Source organism: Herpailurus yagouaroundi, unplaced genomic scaffold, assembly GCF_014898765.1.
Source record: "Herpailurus yagouaroundi ecotype Mexico unplaced genomic scaffold, PumYag 164, whole genome shotgun sequence".
Lineage (NCBI taxonomy): Eukaryota > Metazoa > Chordata > Mammalia > Carnivora > Felidae > Herpailurus > Herpailurus yagouaroundi.
The window spans coordinates 31,936,025-31,948,178 of NW_024412405.1; the positions used below are offsets into that span (position 1 = coordinate 31,936,025).

Genomic DNA, 12,154 nt, shown 5'->3' on the forward strand with positions numbered 1-12,154 from the left:
GCTACATTACCATTAGTGAAATGCTATAGTTGCACAGAATTATAATTTAAATCAGTAATTATTTGAGGAAAATTGTTTCAGTGCTTGTTACTGGACATGTCTTAGATATATACTGATTGGGGCCTTTCTGATGTAATTCTTTGAGCATAGTGCTAGAGAGGACTAAGATTCTGAGGATATATAAACTCATTGAATGGAGAATAGGAGGCTGATATTTGACCATATTTAATAATTTTACATCTTCATTGGATAGTAACTTAAACAGTTGTGTTTAAAAGTATTGATGTAATTAAATTCTATATCAAGACAATTAAAATGAGTGCTAGAAAACTTTGGTATGATTTAAAAATTGTTTAACTTTTGTGTATCCAAACATTTGGATTAAACTGATGCCATATTTCTTTGATGGGCTCATCTTTCTTTTTTTTTTAAAGGATATCCAGGAAGCAAACTTCAAGACTTCAAGTAGCCGATTGCTTGCAGCTGTTATGTCAGCTCTGTGCCACACTTCTGTTAAGCTGACTTCCATCTTCCCTATTGCATATGATGGAGAAGTACTATTACGATCAATTGTTAAACAAGTTAGCACAGAGAATGACTCAACACTAGTTCACCGGTTCCCCCTTTTGGTAGCACATATGGAAAAGCTCAGCCAGGTAGGTCTTTTCCCAAAGTATCTTTTATACTGAAGTAAATGGAGGGCATATTTAAGTTGTTGCTTATTCTTCTATATTGATATTTACCAAATAAGTATGTGTTTCACAAGAAGAGCTAAAATTCAGGGGAAAAAATTCTCATGTTTACCTGTAAATTTGCAATATTCTTTCTCTCATTTTTTAATTTTGAATGAAACCTAACCTATAAAAAATTTGAGAGTTGCACAGTGAATTCATATATTATTCATATTATTCACATATGATTCACATAATATTCACATATATTATTTGCCAAACCATTTGAAAGTTGCAGATACTATAAGCAAACTTGTACATTCTCTTATTTTAGATTGCTAACATAGAATTCTTAGGGAAATAAGTAAATTTTTGAGACTGTTTTTTCTATAACATTTTGGTGTGTTAAAATAAGTACTCTAAAACAATAGTCACAGGAAACATGCTTTAGAAACTGTTTCTGGTTTATTAGAAAGCACTATGGAGAAAAATTAACTTAAATACACGTGAAAACCATATATAATACTATCAAGTTGATGAGGAGTAATCTTTAAAATGAAAGCCAAAAAAAGCAGTAGAAAATAGAATAGTTATCCTAATTATACAATAGCAATTTTCTGTTGACTGAAGCAACAGAAAAATAATGAGAAAAATTAAGTGACATATAGAAATGAAGGACAATAGCAGAATGGGAAGAAAATTTGCAGCTAATAATTTGTAGAATTACAGTAGAAATAATAAGAGTAAATATAAGAGGGTCTTTAGAGAGTAAGCCATTATGGGAAAAATTTAAGTCTTACTAGAAATTAAATGTGGATGAATTAAGGTACTAATTTATTTGTAAAAAATTAAGAAAAATGAAGAGTTTTTTTCTCTTATCAAATCCTACACTGGTGAGACTATGAGGAAACCTCCTGAACTTATTGATGATGGTTCCTGGCATTATGTAATTAATCTAAGTAATCTTTTTCTTTCGGTCTCTCATCAAGTATTTATTGTGTACCTTCTATTTACTGGGATTATAATTAGGTATTAGTTGAGGCAGGAGTCAGCTCTTGAATTGGCAATGGAGGAGTGCCTATAAACTGGAGGATATTTTTACAAGATAAATTGTCAATTCAGTATTATGTTGTTGAATATTTACAAAGTAAATTATCCAAGGGAATAATTGAAAGACTGAAGCCTTTTGTGTACTTTATTAAAAGGAAAAATGGAAAACCTTAATTAGAGTCCCAAATGTTCATCAAGTGAAATACTTGAATTTGGATATATCAACTTGATAGAAAAAGGTTCAGCCCTTAAAAATAACTTTATTTACATTTAATATCAAGGCCAATGGTTTTAAACTTTTTAGTTAGAAAATCAGAAACTAAAGTTTATGTACTTTAGTATGACTATGGTGTACTGTGATGACTATGTAAAATATGTATGCAAAAGACATACATATCTTGTAATATGTATTTAATACATATTTTGTAAGAAAATACTGAGAAATGAAAATAATACTTAGGTGATAAAGTTATGGGTAATTCTGTGTTTTTCTTTTGGAATTCTACAAACATTTGGTAATTATTAATGGTTAATAATTGTGTATTTGTATGTCTTTATCAATATTCTATGAAGGTAGTACATATTCTACCCTCCTTTTTTTTTTTAATGTTTTTATTTATTTTTGAGAGAAAGAGACACAGACTGAGCAGGGAAGGGGCAGAGAGAAAGAAGGAGCCACAGAATCTGAAGCAGGCTCCAGGCTCTGAGCTGTCAGCACAGAGCCTGACGTGAGGCTTGAACGCATGAACTGTGAGATCATGACCTGAGCCGAAGTCAGACACTCTACCGACTGAGTCACCCAGGCGCCCCTACCCTCTTTTTAATAGATACAGGATTCTACCATTTGGATGTAGCATAATATAGTTAATGAGTCCTTTCTCTCTCTATGTATATATTTAGATTATTCCCACTATTTTAAGCTATGTTGCTGAAAATATCATTGACTACATTTTTATGTATATTAACGATGACTTTTCCGGAGTAAGTCATCAGGAGTGGAAAAATTCTTAAGTAAAAGGAAAACACCTCAAGACTTTTCTACAAATTGTTAAAATGCCCTCCAGAAACCAAGTGTCAGCTTACATTCCCCACCACTGGTGACTGAGTTCCCTTTTCTAAAGTTTAAGTGGCTAATGGGGTGCCTGGGTGTCTCAGTTGGTGGAGCGTGTGAGTTCAGCTCAGGTCATAATCTAACAGTTCATGAGTTCGAGCCCCGTGTCAGGTTCTGTGCTGACACCTCAGAGCCTGGAGCCTGCTTTGGATTCTGTGTCTCCCTCTCTCTCTGCCCCTCCCCCGCTTGTGTGCGCGCACGTGCACGCGCTCTCTTGCTCTCTCTCAAAAATGAATAAACATTTAAAAATTTTTAAATTTAAGGGGCTAGTGATGTACTAATAAATATATTTTTTCATATTTATTTTTATATATTATACATATTATATATCTATGTACACATATATGTGCATATATACACATACATTCATACATTTTGGTTCTTCAACTAAAGCATTGACACTGTTAACTCCATTTTAAGAATATATGGGAAGCTTCTCGTATTAATCTTGTTAGTTACTAATTAGAAACTAAGTGGGTGTAACTAAATAAATACACTCCACCCATCCCCCTGATAAAACCCTTCCAGGTTATTGATTATGGAGTACAGTTCGGGATTGAGTTTCATCCAAAGCTAATTTTCTGAGAAGTTCCAAAAAGTAAAGTTTCTGGAGAATTAAAGTGATGTAAAGGCTAGAAGTATTACAATTTTAGCAAAATGAGGAATTTATTATTTTAAAGCCAGGAGAACTAATTACATAAGAATTGATGTTTTATGGTAATCTTATTCAAATGATAATAGAAATAATCTAAAGATGGAAGATTATTTTTTTTAATTTTATTTTTTTATTTTTTTTTAATTTACATCCAAATTAGTTAGCATATAGTGCAACAATGATTTCAGAAGTAGATTCCTTAGTGGCCCTTACCCATTTAGCCCATCCCCCCTCCCACAACCCCTCCCGTAACCCTCAGTTTGTTCTCCATATGTATGAGTCTCTTCTGTTTTGTCCCCGCCCTGTTTTTATATTATTTTTGTTTCCCTTCCCTTGTGTTCATCTGTTTTGTCTCTTAAAGTCCTCTATATGAGTGAAGTCATAGGATTTTTGTCTTTCTCTGACTAATTTCACTTAGCATTATACCCTCCAGTTCCATCCACATGGTTGCAAATGGCAAGATTTCATTCTTTCTGATTGCCGAGTAAAATGCTTCATTGTATATATATACCACGTCTTTATCCATTCATCCATCCATGGACATTTGGGCTTTTTCCTTGCTTTGGCTATTGTTGATAGTGCTGCTATAAACATGGGGGTGCATGTGTCCCTTCGAAACAGCACACCTATATCCCTTGGAAAAATGCCTAGTAGTGCGATTGCTGGGTTGTAGGGTAGTTCTATTTTTAGTTTTTTGAGGAACCTCCATACTGTTTTCCAGAGTGGCTGCACCAGTTTGCATTCCCACCAGCAGTACAAAAAAGATCCTCTTTCTCTGCATCCTCATCAACATCTGTTGTTGCCCGAGTTGTTAATGTTTGCCATTCTGACAGGTGTGAGGTGGTATCTCATTGTGGTTTTGATTTGTATTTCCTTGATGATGAGTGATGTTGAGCATTTTTTCATGTGTCGGTTGGCCATCTGGATGTCTGCTTTAGAGAAGCGTCTATTCATGTCTTTTGCCCATCTCTTCACTGGATTATTTGTTTTTTGGGTTTGATAAGTTCTTAATAGATTTGGGATACTAACCCTTTATCTGATATGTCATTTGCAAAGATCTTCTCCCATTCTGTCGGCTGCCTTTTAGTTTTGCTGATTGTTTCCTTAGCTGTGCAAAAGCTTTTTATTTTGATGAGGTCCCAATAGTTCATTTTTACCTCTGGAGATGTGTTGAGTAAGACGTTGCTGCAGGCAAGATCAAAGAGGTTTTTGCCTGCTTTCTGCTCGAGGATTTTGATGGCTTCCTGTCTTACATTGAGGTCTTTCATCCATTTTGAGTTTATTTTTGTGTATGGTGTAAGAAAGTGGTCCAGGTTCATTCTTCTGCATGTCGCTGTCCAGTTTTCTCAGCACCACTTGCTGAGGAGACTGTCTTTATTCCATTGGATATTCTTTCCTGCTTTGTCAAAGATTAGTTGGCCATACATTTGTGGGTCCATTTCTGGGTTGTCTATTCTGTTCCATTGATCTTGGTTCTCAGTTCTTGGGCCAAGGATGGAAGATTATTTCTAAGTGACTTTTTGTTAGCTTAAGATTGCACATTAAGAAAGCTGTTGATGGGGCACGTGGGTGGCTGAGTTGATTAAGCATCTGACTCTTGATTTCAGTTCAGGTCATGATCTCACCTGTCGGTGGTGAGATAGAGCCCCACATTGGTCCCTGCCCCTGATTTTCTCTCTCTCTTTCTCACTCTGTCTCTGTCTCTCTCTCTCTCAAAAAGGAAAGCTGTTGGGAGTGGTTTAAAATAATGCTCATGATTATTTTAACTAAAAAGTTACTTAGTTTTCTATAATGGGTTGAATGTACCCTCATTTACATATTTTATTTGTCTTGGGAAGACTGATTTAACTTTAAAGACCCTTTTCTACCTTGAGATTTTATGACTTTATGAAATCTGTTGAATTTGCTGTATCTTTTAAAGCAGCATGGAATGTAAGTATTGTGGAAAAACTTGGCTATTCAGGGTGCAACTAGGTGATTTTGGTAACTGAATCAGAGTATATAGTTTCCCTGATTTTACAGAAGTTAAGGCACTATGAAGAAACTGGAACTAAATTCCAAATTGTTTGATTCTCTAGTCCACAGTAAAATTGGGTCATTGGTCACAATTGTCCCCTCATGAAATTGGATGCATTTTGTGCTGTGTCCACAGTGGGCTAAATGATACTGAGGATGGTAAAAAATATAAATAATGTTCATGCTGGACATCAACTAATTTAATCATCTTTTCACTTGGTTTCTGGAAAAAAAAGACCTATGTTTTCCCCTTGGTCTTTGTTGGGACTTTATAATTTCTTATCTTGAAATTTTTATTGGTAGGGGTTGGAATGTCTTATCTTCATTTAGGAAGTCAAGTACAGAAGAAATTATAAAACTGCATAGGAGTATTTGTAGTAGAATTCCATATTTTTATTACATGCATGTACAGAAAAAGTTTTATTAGAAAAAAGATTTGTACAGACTTTCCCAGTTGTTTTACCTGTAACTATACCAGAAATAATTATCTTAAATTGGAATTTTGTCCTATTGAAAAAGCTTTTTAAATAGGAGGAGTGTTTTTCTGTCATATATAATTATTATTGAGAAGTTAAATAAGAGAGTAAGTGAAAATGAGTCAAAGCTAACAAAAACACATACATCTTGTAAATATGTGGTACTTTTGTGATACACAGAGACTAATTGAAAAAAGAACAGTAAGGGGCGCCTGGGTGGCTCAGTCAGTTGGGCGGCCGACTTCGGCTCAGGTCAAGATCTCGCGGTCCGTGAGCTCAAGCCCCGCGTTGGGCTCTGTGCTGACAGCTCGGAGCCTGGAGCCTGTTTCAGATTCTGTGTCTCCCTCTCTCTGACCCTCCCCCATTCATGCTCTGTCTCTCTCTGTCTCAAAAATAAATAAACGTTAAAAAAAAAATTTGGGGGGCGCCTGGGTGGCTCAGTCGGTTGAGCGTCCGACTTCAGCTCAGGTCACGATCTCACAGTCCGTGAGTTCGAGCCCCGCGTCGGGCTCTGGGCTGATGGCTCAGAGCCTGGAGCCTGCTTCCATTCTGTGTCTCCCCCTCTCTCTGCCCCTCCCCCATTCATGCTCTGTCTCTCTCTGTCTCAAAAATAAATAAAACGTTAAAAAAAAAATTTTTTTTAATTTTTTTTAAATAAAATTTAAAAAAAAGAAGAAAGAACAGTAAAAGTAAAGTCAGTGGTTCTACATACAACTGGATGGATTTCTAGACATAGAGTCAAACCTGAATTTTAAGGGTGTCATTTAGAAAGATAAGATTTTGCAATTGAGTACTCAGGTGAAGGAAGATAAAGCAGTATTTGGAACTTTTTTTTTTTTCATCTATCATAGAGTGAAGAGAATATCTCAGGTATGACAAGCTTCCGTGAAGTTCTGGAGAAAATGCTGGTCATTGTTGTGCTCCCAGTCAGGAACAGCCTGAGGAGAGAAAATGAGCTCTTCTCCTCTCACCTGGTTTCCAACACCTGTGGATTGCTGGCCAGTATTGTCAGTGAACTGACAGCATCAGCCCTGGGATCTGAGGTGATGTTTTATTTTGAGACTGGATAATAAGCACATGTTTAAGCTTGCCACATAATTTCTTTTTTCATATATTTTGTCTTTGTATAAACTAATTTTAATCCTATTTGTACTGTTTTCTTAAAAAAAAAAATAAAAAACCTTCAAGCAGGCTGTTTGTTTGGTTTTCCCTTCCTTACACCTCTTCTGTGCTGTTGCTTGCTTCCTCTCTCACCAGTTTCCCCAAGACGTCACAGCGATACACTGCATGTTTTCCTCTTATTTGCCCCATTGTACAACCTCACTGCCATGTTCCAAAATAGTTCACATTGCTGGCCCATGAGGAATAGAAATGGGGCTACTAGTAGGGAACACACAGTATGGAAAAGGTAAAGAGGTTTAAACCATAGTTCTGCCCACTTGACTGACACAAGACAAATGACATCTGTAAAATGGGAAAAGTAATTTTTTTAAGTTAATTTATTTTTATAGTTACTTCTGCACCCAGCGTGGGACTCAGACTCACAACCCCAAGATCAAGAGTCACACGCTCCCCCAACTGAGCCAGCCAGGCACCCCATAAAATGCAAAAAATAATTTTATGAAAATCGGCATTAAGTACATACACATTGTTGCACAGCTATTATCACAAAGTTTTAAAAGAATCGAATATTAGTATGTTTGAGAAAACTATTTTGAAATGTTTTAAAGTGCTTCACATTTTGCAAAATAACATTATTTTTAATCATATCACTGTCCTGCTCGCTCTGCCATATAATTTATCTAAACATTTTGACTGAATTTAGTGAATGTTTCTAATTTTTTCCCCAAAATGCAGACAGAAGGTTGATTTTAAAAATCATGTCACAATGCAAAATATCTTATATCATTCAAATGAATGTTGATTAGTTAGCATGTACTCAGTTGCTTGCCAAATAACATCTTTTCTCTCTTTTGCTTTTATAATCCCTAGCCTTTGCTTTGTCTTACTTGGAGACTTATTTTGGAATCTATTCTAAATTAATCTATCCAGTGTATACTCATTACTAATTCATAGCGACAGTTTAGCCTTTAGGATTTCTGAATGATTACATGCACCTGAGCAGAGTTTAGTATTTAACCCTGGGAACCACCTCCTCCATTTCTTAGTTCACTTTGACTTTGGTCTAGGAGGTCATTGAGCCCCTTGTCAGAAAATTTTAATTTGTCTTTTTTTCACTTGGTCATTCAGCCTGTATAATAGGCTTCCCTTCTGTACCAGATCCTGGAGGAAAGTCTGATGCATAGGTCCCCCTCAGAAGGTTACTATCTGGTTTTCCCCATATGAACTTACCTTTCCAATGAGAAAGATTGCTCCGATTGCAGGTGCCTAATCTGCAATTTATCTGTAAATTTCCTAATCTGGAAATTTACAAAGGTCATGACTTAGACATCCATATTTCCTTCTTTCCCAGAATAGTTTCAAATTCTTGTTAGAATCATAAACTTCAATTTTTTCCCTCTTATAGGTCTTTCAGATTTCTACAGCCAACTTAGATCAAAAGCAGGCTGTGTAATTGAAAAGAGCACTTTCAATCCAAAATAAGTTCACTGATCCTCTCTAATGAAAGTCTGTAATCAATGATGTTGTAGTTATGTATATATATTCACTTTTGTGTATGCATTTTCTGCAAATGAAGTCTTGAAAACTCACGGATAAGAGGAGGGGATAGTCCCATTGAAGAGGGGAAACTTAGTCCACCTCTTTCTTAATTCTCTCCAGAATTCCTAGAGCTCTATGTCACATAGATTGAAAACTGTTGGTCCACAGAATGTTGATGAAATTTTGGTATTTCTTTTCAGAGTGAGTGATATAGTTCATTCATATGTTATGACTGTGATGACTTACATGTTTATAGTTCTGCATTATAAATTAAGTGAAATGCATGACTAAGAGAAGAAAATACTGTCCCGTGATGATTTGTGAATTTAGAATGATAAAATCTAGTTTTATTGCTATATAATCTCTTAATAGAATGTACATTTAGAAAGGTTCACACCTACTTCTTAAATGTAGATTATTTTTTGAATTTCTTAGAAGTTTGGAGATAGTTTTGTTGTAGGTATATTATTAACACTAAGGTACAGACTACTGATGTGTAACTGCTTTTGTTGTTCATAGGTTGATGGACTTAATTCTCTCCACTCTGTTAAAGCCAGTGCTAACCGATTCACAAAAACAAGTCAGGGAAGAAGTTGGAACACTGGGAATGGGTCCCCTGATGCAATCTGTTTTTCAGTAGACAAACCAGGAATAGTTGTGGTTGGTTTTTCTGTCTATGGAGGAGGTGGAATTCATGAATATGAATTAGAGGTGTTAGTTGATGACGTAAGTACCACTCTAACAGTGTCATCTTGTGTGTAAGTTGTGCGTCAGGACTTACCATTATCATAGTAAGAGTGTCCACATCTTTGAGGGTTTAGCAGATTAGTCATTAGTCGTGGAAGACATTAAAGAAATGGGAAGAGTGATTCTGCATGATTGCTTCTGTGCCATTCTGGATCACTTCTGCCTCATGTTTTTTGCACTTCCAGGAGAGATGTTAAATGAAAATACTAGAAATTATAGAGCTAAGCCTCTGATTATAACTTTTGTGTAATTTTTTTGCTTTTGTAGTTTTTTAGAAACAAGAACAGTATTCAGATCAGTATTATTACCTGTATCCATGACTAAAGCAGTTTTGTCATAGAGTGCAAATGGATTATTCTTAGTAAAGATAGTTTTGATTGATTGATTAAGCTCTATCTTGCTATATTCTCTAAATTATTTAAATTACCTGAGTTTTCACAAAGTTTTATTAAAATGGGACAAAAAGTTACCATTTACCATGTAAATCATTTCATAAAAAATAGAAATCTATCTGTATCTTGATTCTCTTTAGCAATTAAATTATGTCCTACTTCATTAGGCTCTTTAATTAGATTAGCACTCTTCTTATGAAAAAGTGGAAATCATTTTAAGACATCAGATGAGAAAAGCCCATTTGTATGATTTAGGTTATAGACTCCTCAGGAAATCAGATAAAAATAAATAATTTACTAAATTTTTTTTCTTCATTATATATGGGGAAATGCTAATGGATAATTTCATATGCAAGGAAAGAAACTGCTTAAAAACAATAAAACAAAATTAAGAATAGGGTGGGTTTTGTTTTGTTTTTGTTTTAATTAGAGTGAACATGCAGGAGATTCGACTCATTCTCACAGATGGACATCTCTAGAATTAGTCAAAGGAACGTATACAACAGATGACTCACCCAGTGATATAGCTGAAATCAGACTTGACAAAGTTGTTCCTTTAAAGGTAATTTCAGTTATGTTTCTTTTATAAATAAGAGGTACTATGTAGTTTACTTAAAAAGTAATGAAAAGTATTCCTTTTTGTGATGCTTAAAATGTTTATAGAGTCACTACTATACCCCTTATATAGTACTATATTGTATTTTTGCAAAAGATCTCTTAAAGTCTGGTATAGTAGAAAGTATTGTTTAGTTTTGGAGTCAGGCGGAACTAGCTTCAGATGCCTGCACTTTCACAGAGCTTAAAGACATTAGATATTATTTAACCACCCTGAGGCTTATCTGAAGATTCAGAAGGATTGTACCTACATTGTAGTGTTGTTCAGATGAAATTAAATAATAGAATAAAGTACTTGCCTCAATGTCTAGTACAGTATAGAAACTCAGCAAATATTAGTTCCTGTCTTTTCTTCTCTTATTGTGCCAAACTCTTTTTTAAAAAATGGCCTTAATAGATCATATTAACTATTAAAGTTACTATTACTTTATATAAAAGTTGTTTATTACTTCATGTAACATAACTATTTACCAAAACAGAAGTCTTATCCTTTTTTAAAATTTTTTTTAATGTTTATTTATTTTTGAGACAGAGAGAGACAGAGCATGAGTGGGGGAGGGGCAGAGAGAGAGAGAGAGAAGGAGACACGGAATCCAAAGCAGGCTCCAGGCTCTGAGCTGTTAGCACAGAGTCCGAGGCGGGGCTCAAACTCACGAGCCGTGAGATCATGACCTGAGCCGTAGTCGGATGCTCAATCGACTGAGCCACCCAGGCGCCTCTACCTAATCTTAAAGTAGTTATGAATGGAGTAATTCTGAATTCAACTGTAAATTATTATTTTTATTATAGAACAGAATCTGGGATAAGAGAAGTTCATCAGAGGCCTTATCAAAAAGAGTTAGGGTACCAAAAAACAAAAAAAAATCTTTTCACTGTAAAGTGTATATCATAGATCATAAGGCACCAGTGTCTGTATCTCATATTTTCTATGCACGGTACATCTTATTTGGGACAACTTTTGCTTATGGATATTTCTTCCCATTTCTCCACCTTTCTGTTTCTATCTCTGAGTGTCTCTTAAATAAAATATAGTAGATTCACCATTTTTCCCACACTTAAAATTATTTCAAAAGTTAAACTCATCAAAGAAAAATAATTAGATTATGTACTTTAAATCTTTTGTTATGGTTAGTATTCTTTATGGGCCTAGAGTCAAACTGCCTATATTCAAATACTCATTCCATCACTTAATAGCTGTGTGCCTTTGGATGGCTTACGTAACTTCTCTGTGTCTCCGATTCCTCATCTGTAAAATAGGAATAGTAATGGTACTTACCTCATGAAGTTATTTTAAGGATTAACTTAATCAAAGCACACGAAGTACTTAGTACAGTTTTTTTTAAATAATAAACATCATTAAGAGTTATCTTCCTGTTTGATTCATTAAAAATGTGCTTAGGGGCGCCTGGGTGGCTCAGTCGGTTAAGCGTCCGACTTCAGCTCAGGTCACGATCTCACAGTCTGTGAGTTCGAGCCCCGCGTCGGGCTCTGGGCTGACGGCTCAGAGCCTGGAGCCTGCTTCCAGTTCTGTGTCTCCCTCTCTCTCTGCCCCTCCCCCGTTCATGCTCTGTCTCTCTCTGTCTCAAAAATAAATAAACGTTAAAAATAAATAAATAAATAAATAAATAAATAAATAAATAAATAAATAAATAAAAATAAAAATGTGCTTAACCAAATCATCTATAAATAGGACAAAGAAATTCAGTATACTGGCCCAGTTTTATTTGTAGCCTCTGTACATTATAAACATGTTTTGCATC

General features: G+C 35.1%; 1 protein-coding gene across 15 annotated transcripts in view; it reads left to right on the forward strand.

The window, feature by feature from the left end:
- Nucleotides 1-12,154, forward strand: part of MYCBP2 (MYC binding protein 2) — a 290,879-nt gene that overhangs the window by 154,165 nt on the left and 124,560 nt on the right. For all 15 annotated transcript variants that reach the window (XM_040487281.1, XM_040487282.1, XM_040487286.1 and 12 more), the window contains 4 exons: nt 435-656; nt 6,831-7,022; nt 9,160-9,366; nt 10,210-10,341. In XM_040487281.1, the coding sequence (XP_040343215.1) occupies nt 435-656; nt 6,831-7,022; nt 9,160-9,366; nt 10,210-10,341 (753 nt within the window). The remainder of the gene's footprint in view (nt 1-434; nt 657-6,830; nt 7,023-9,159; nt 9,367-10,209; nt 10,342-12,154) is intronic.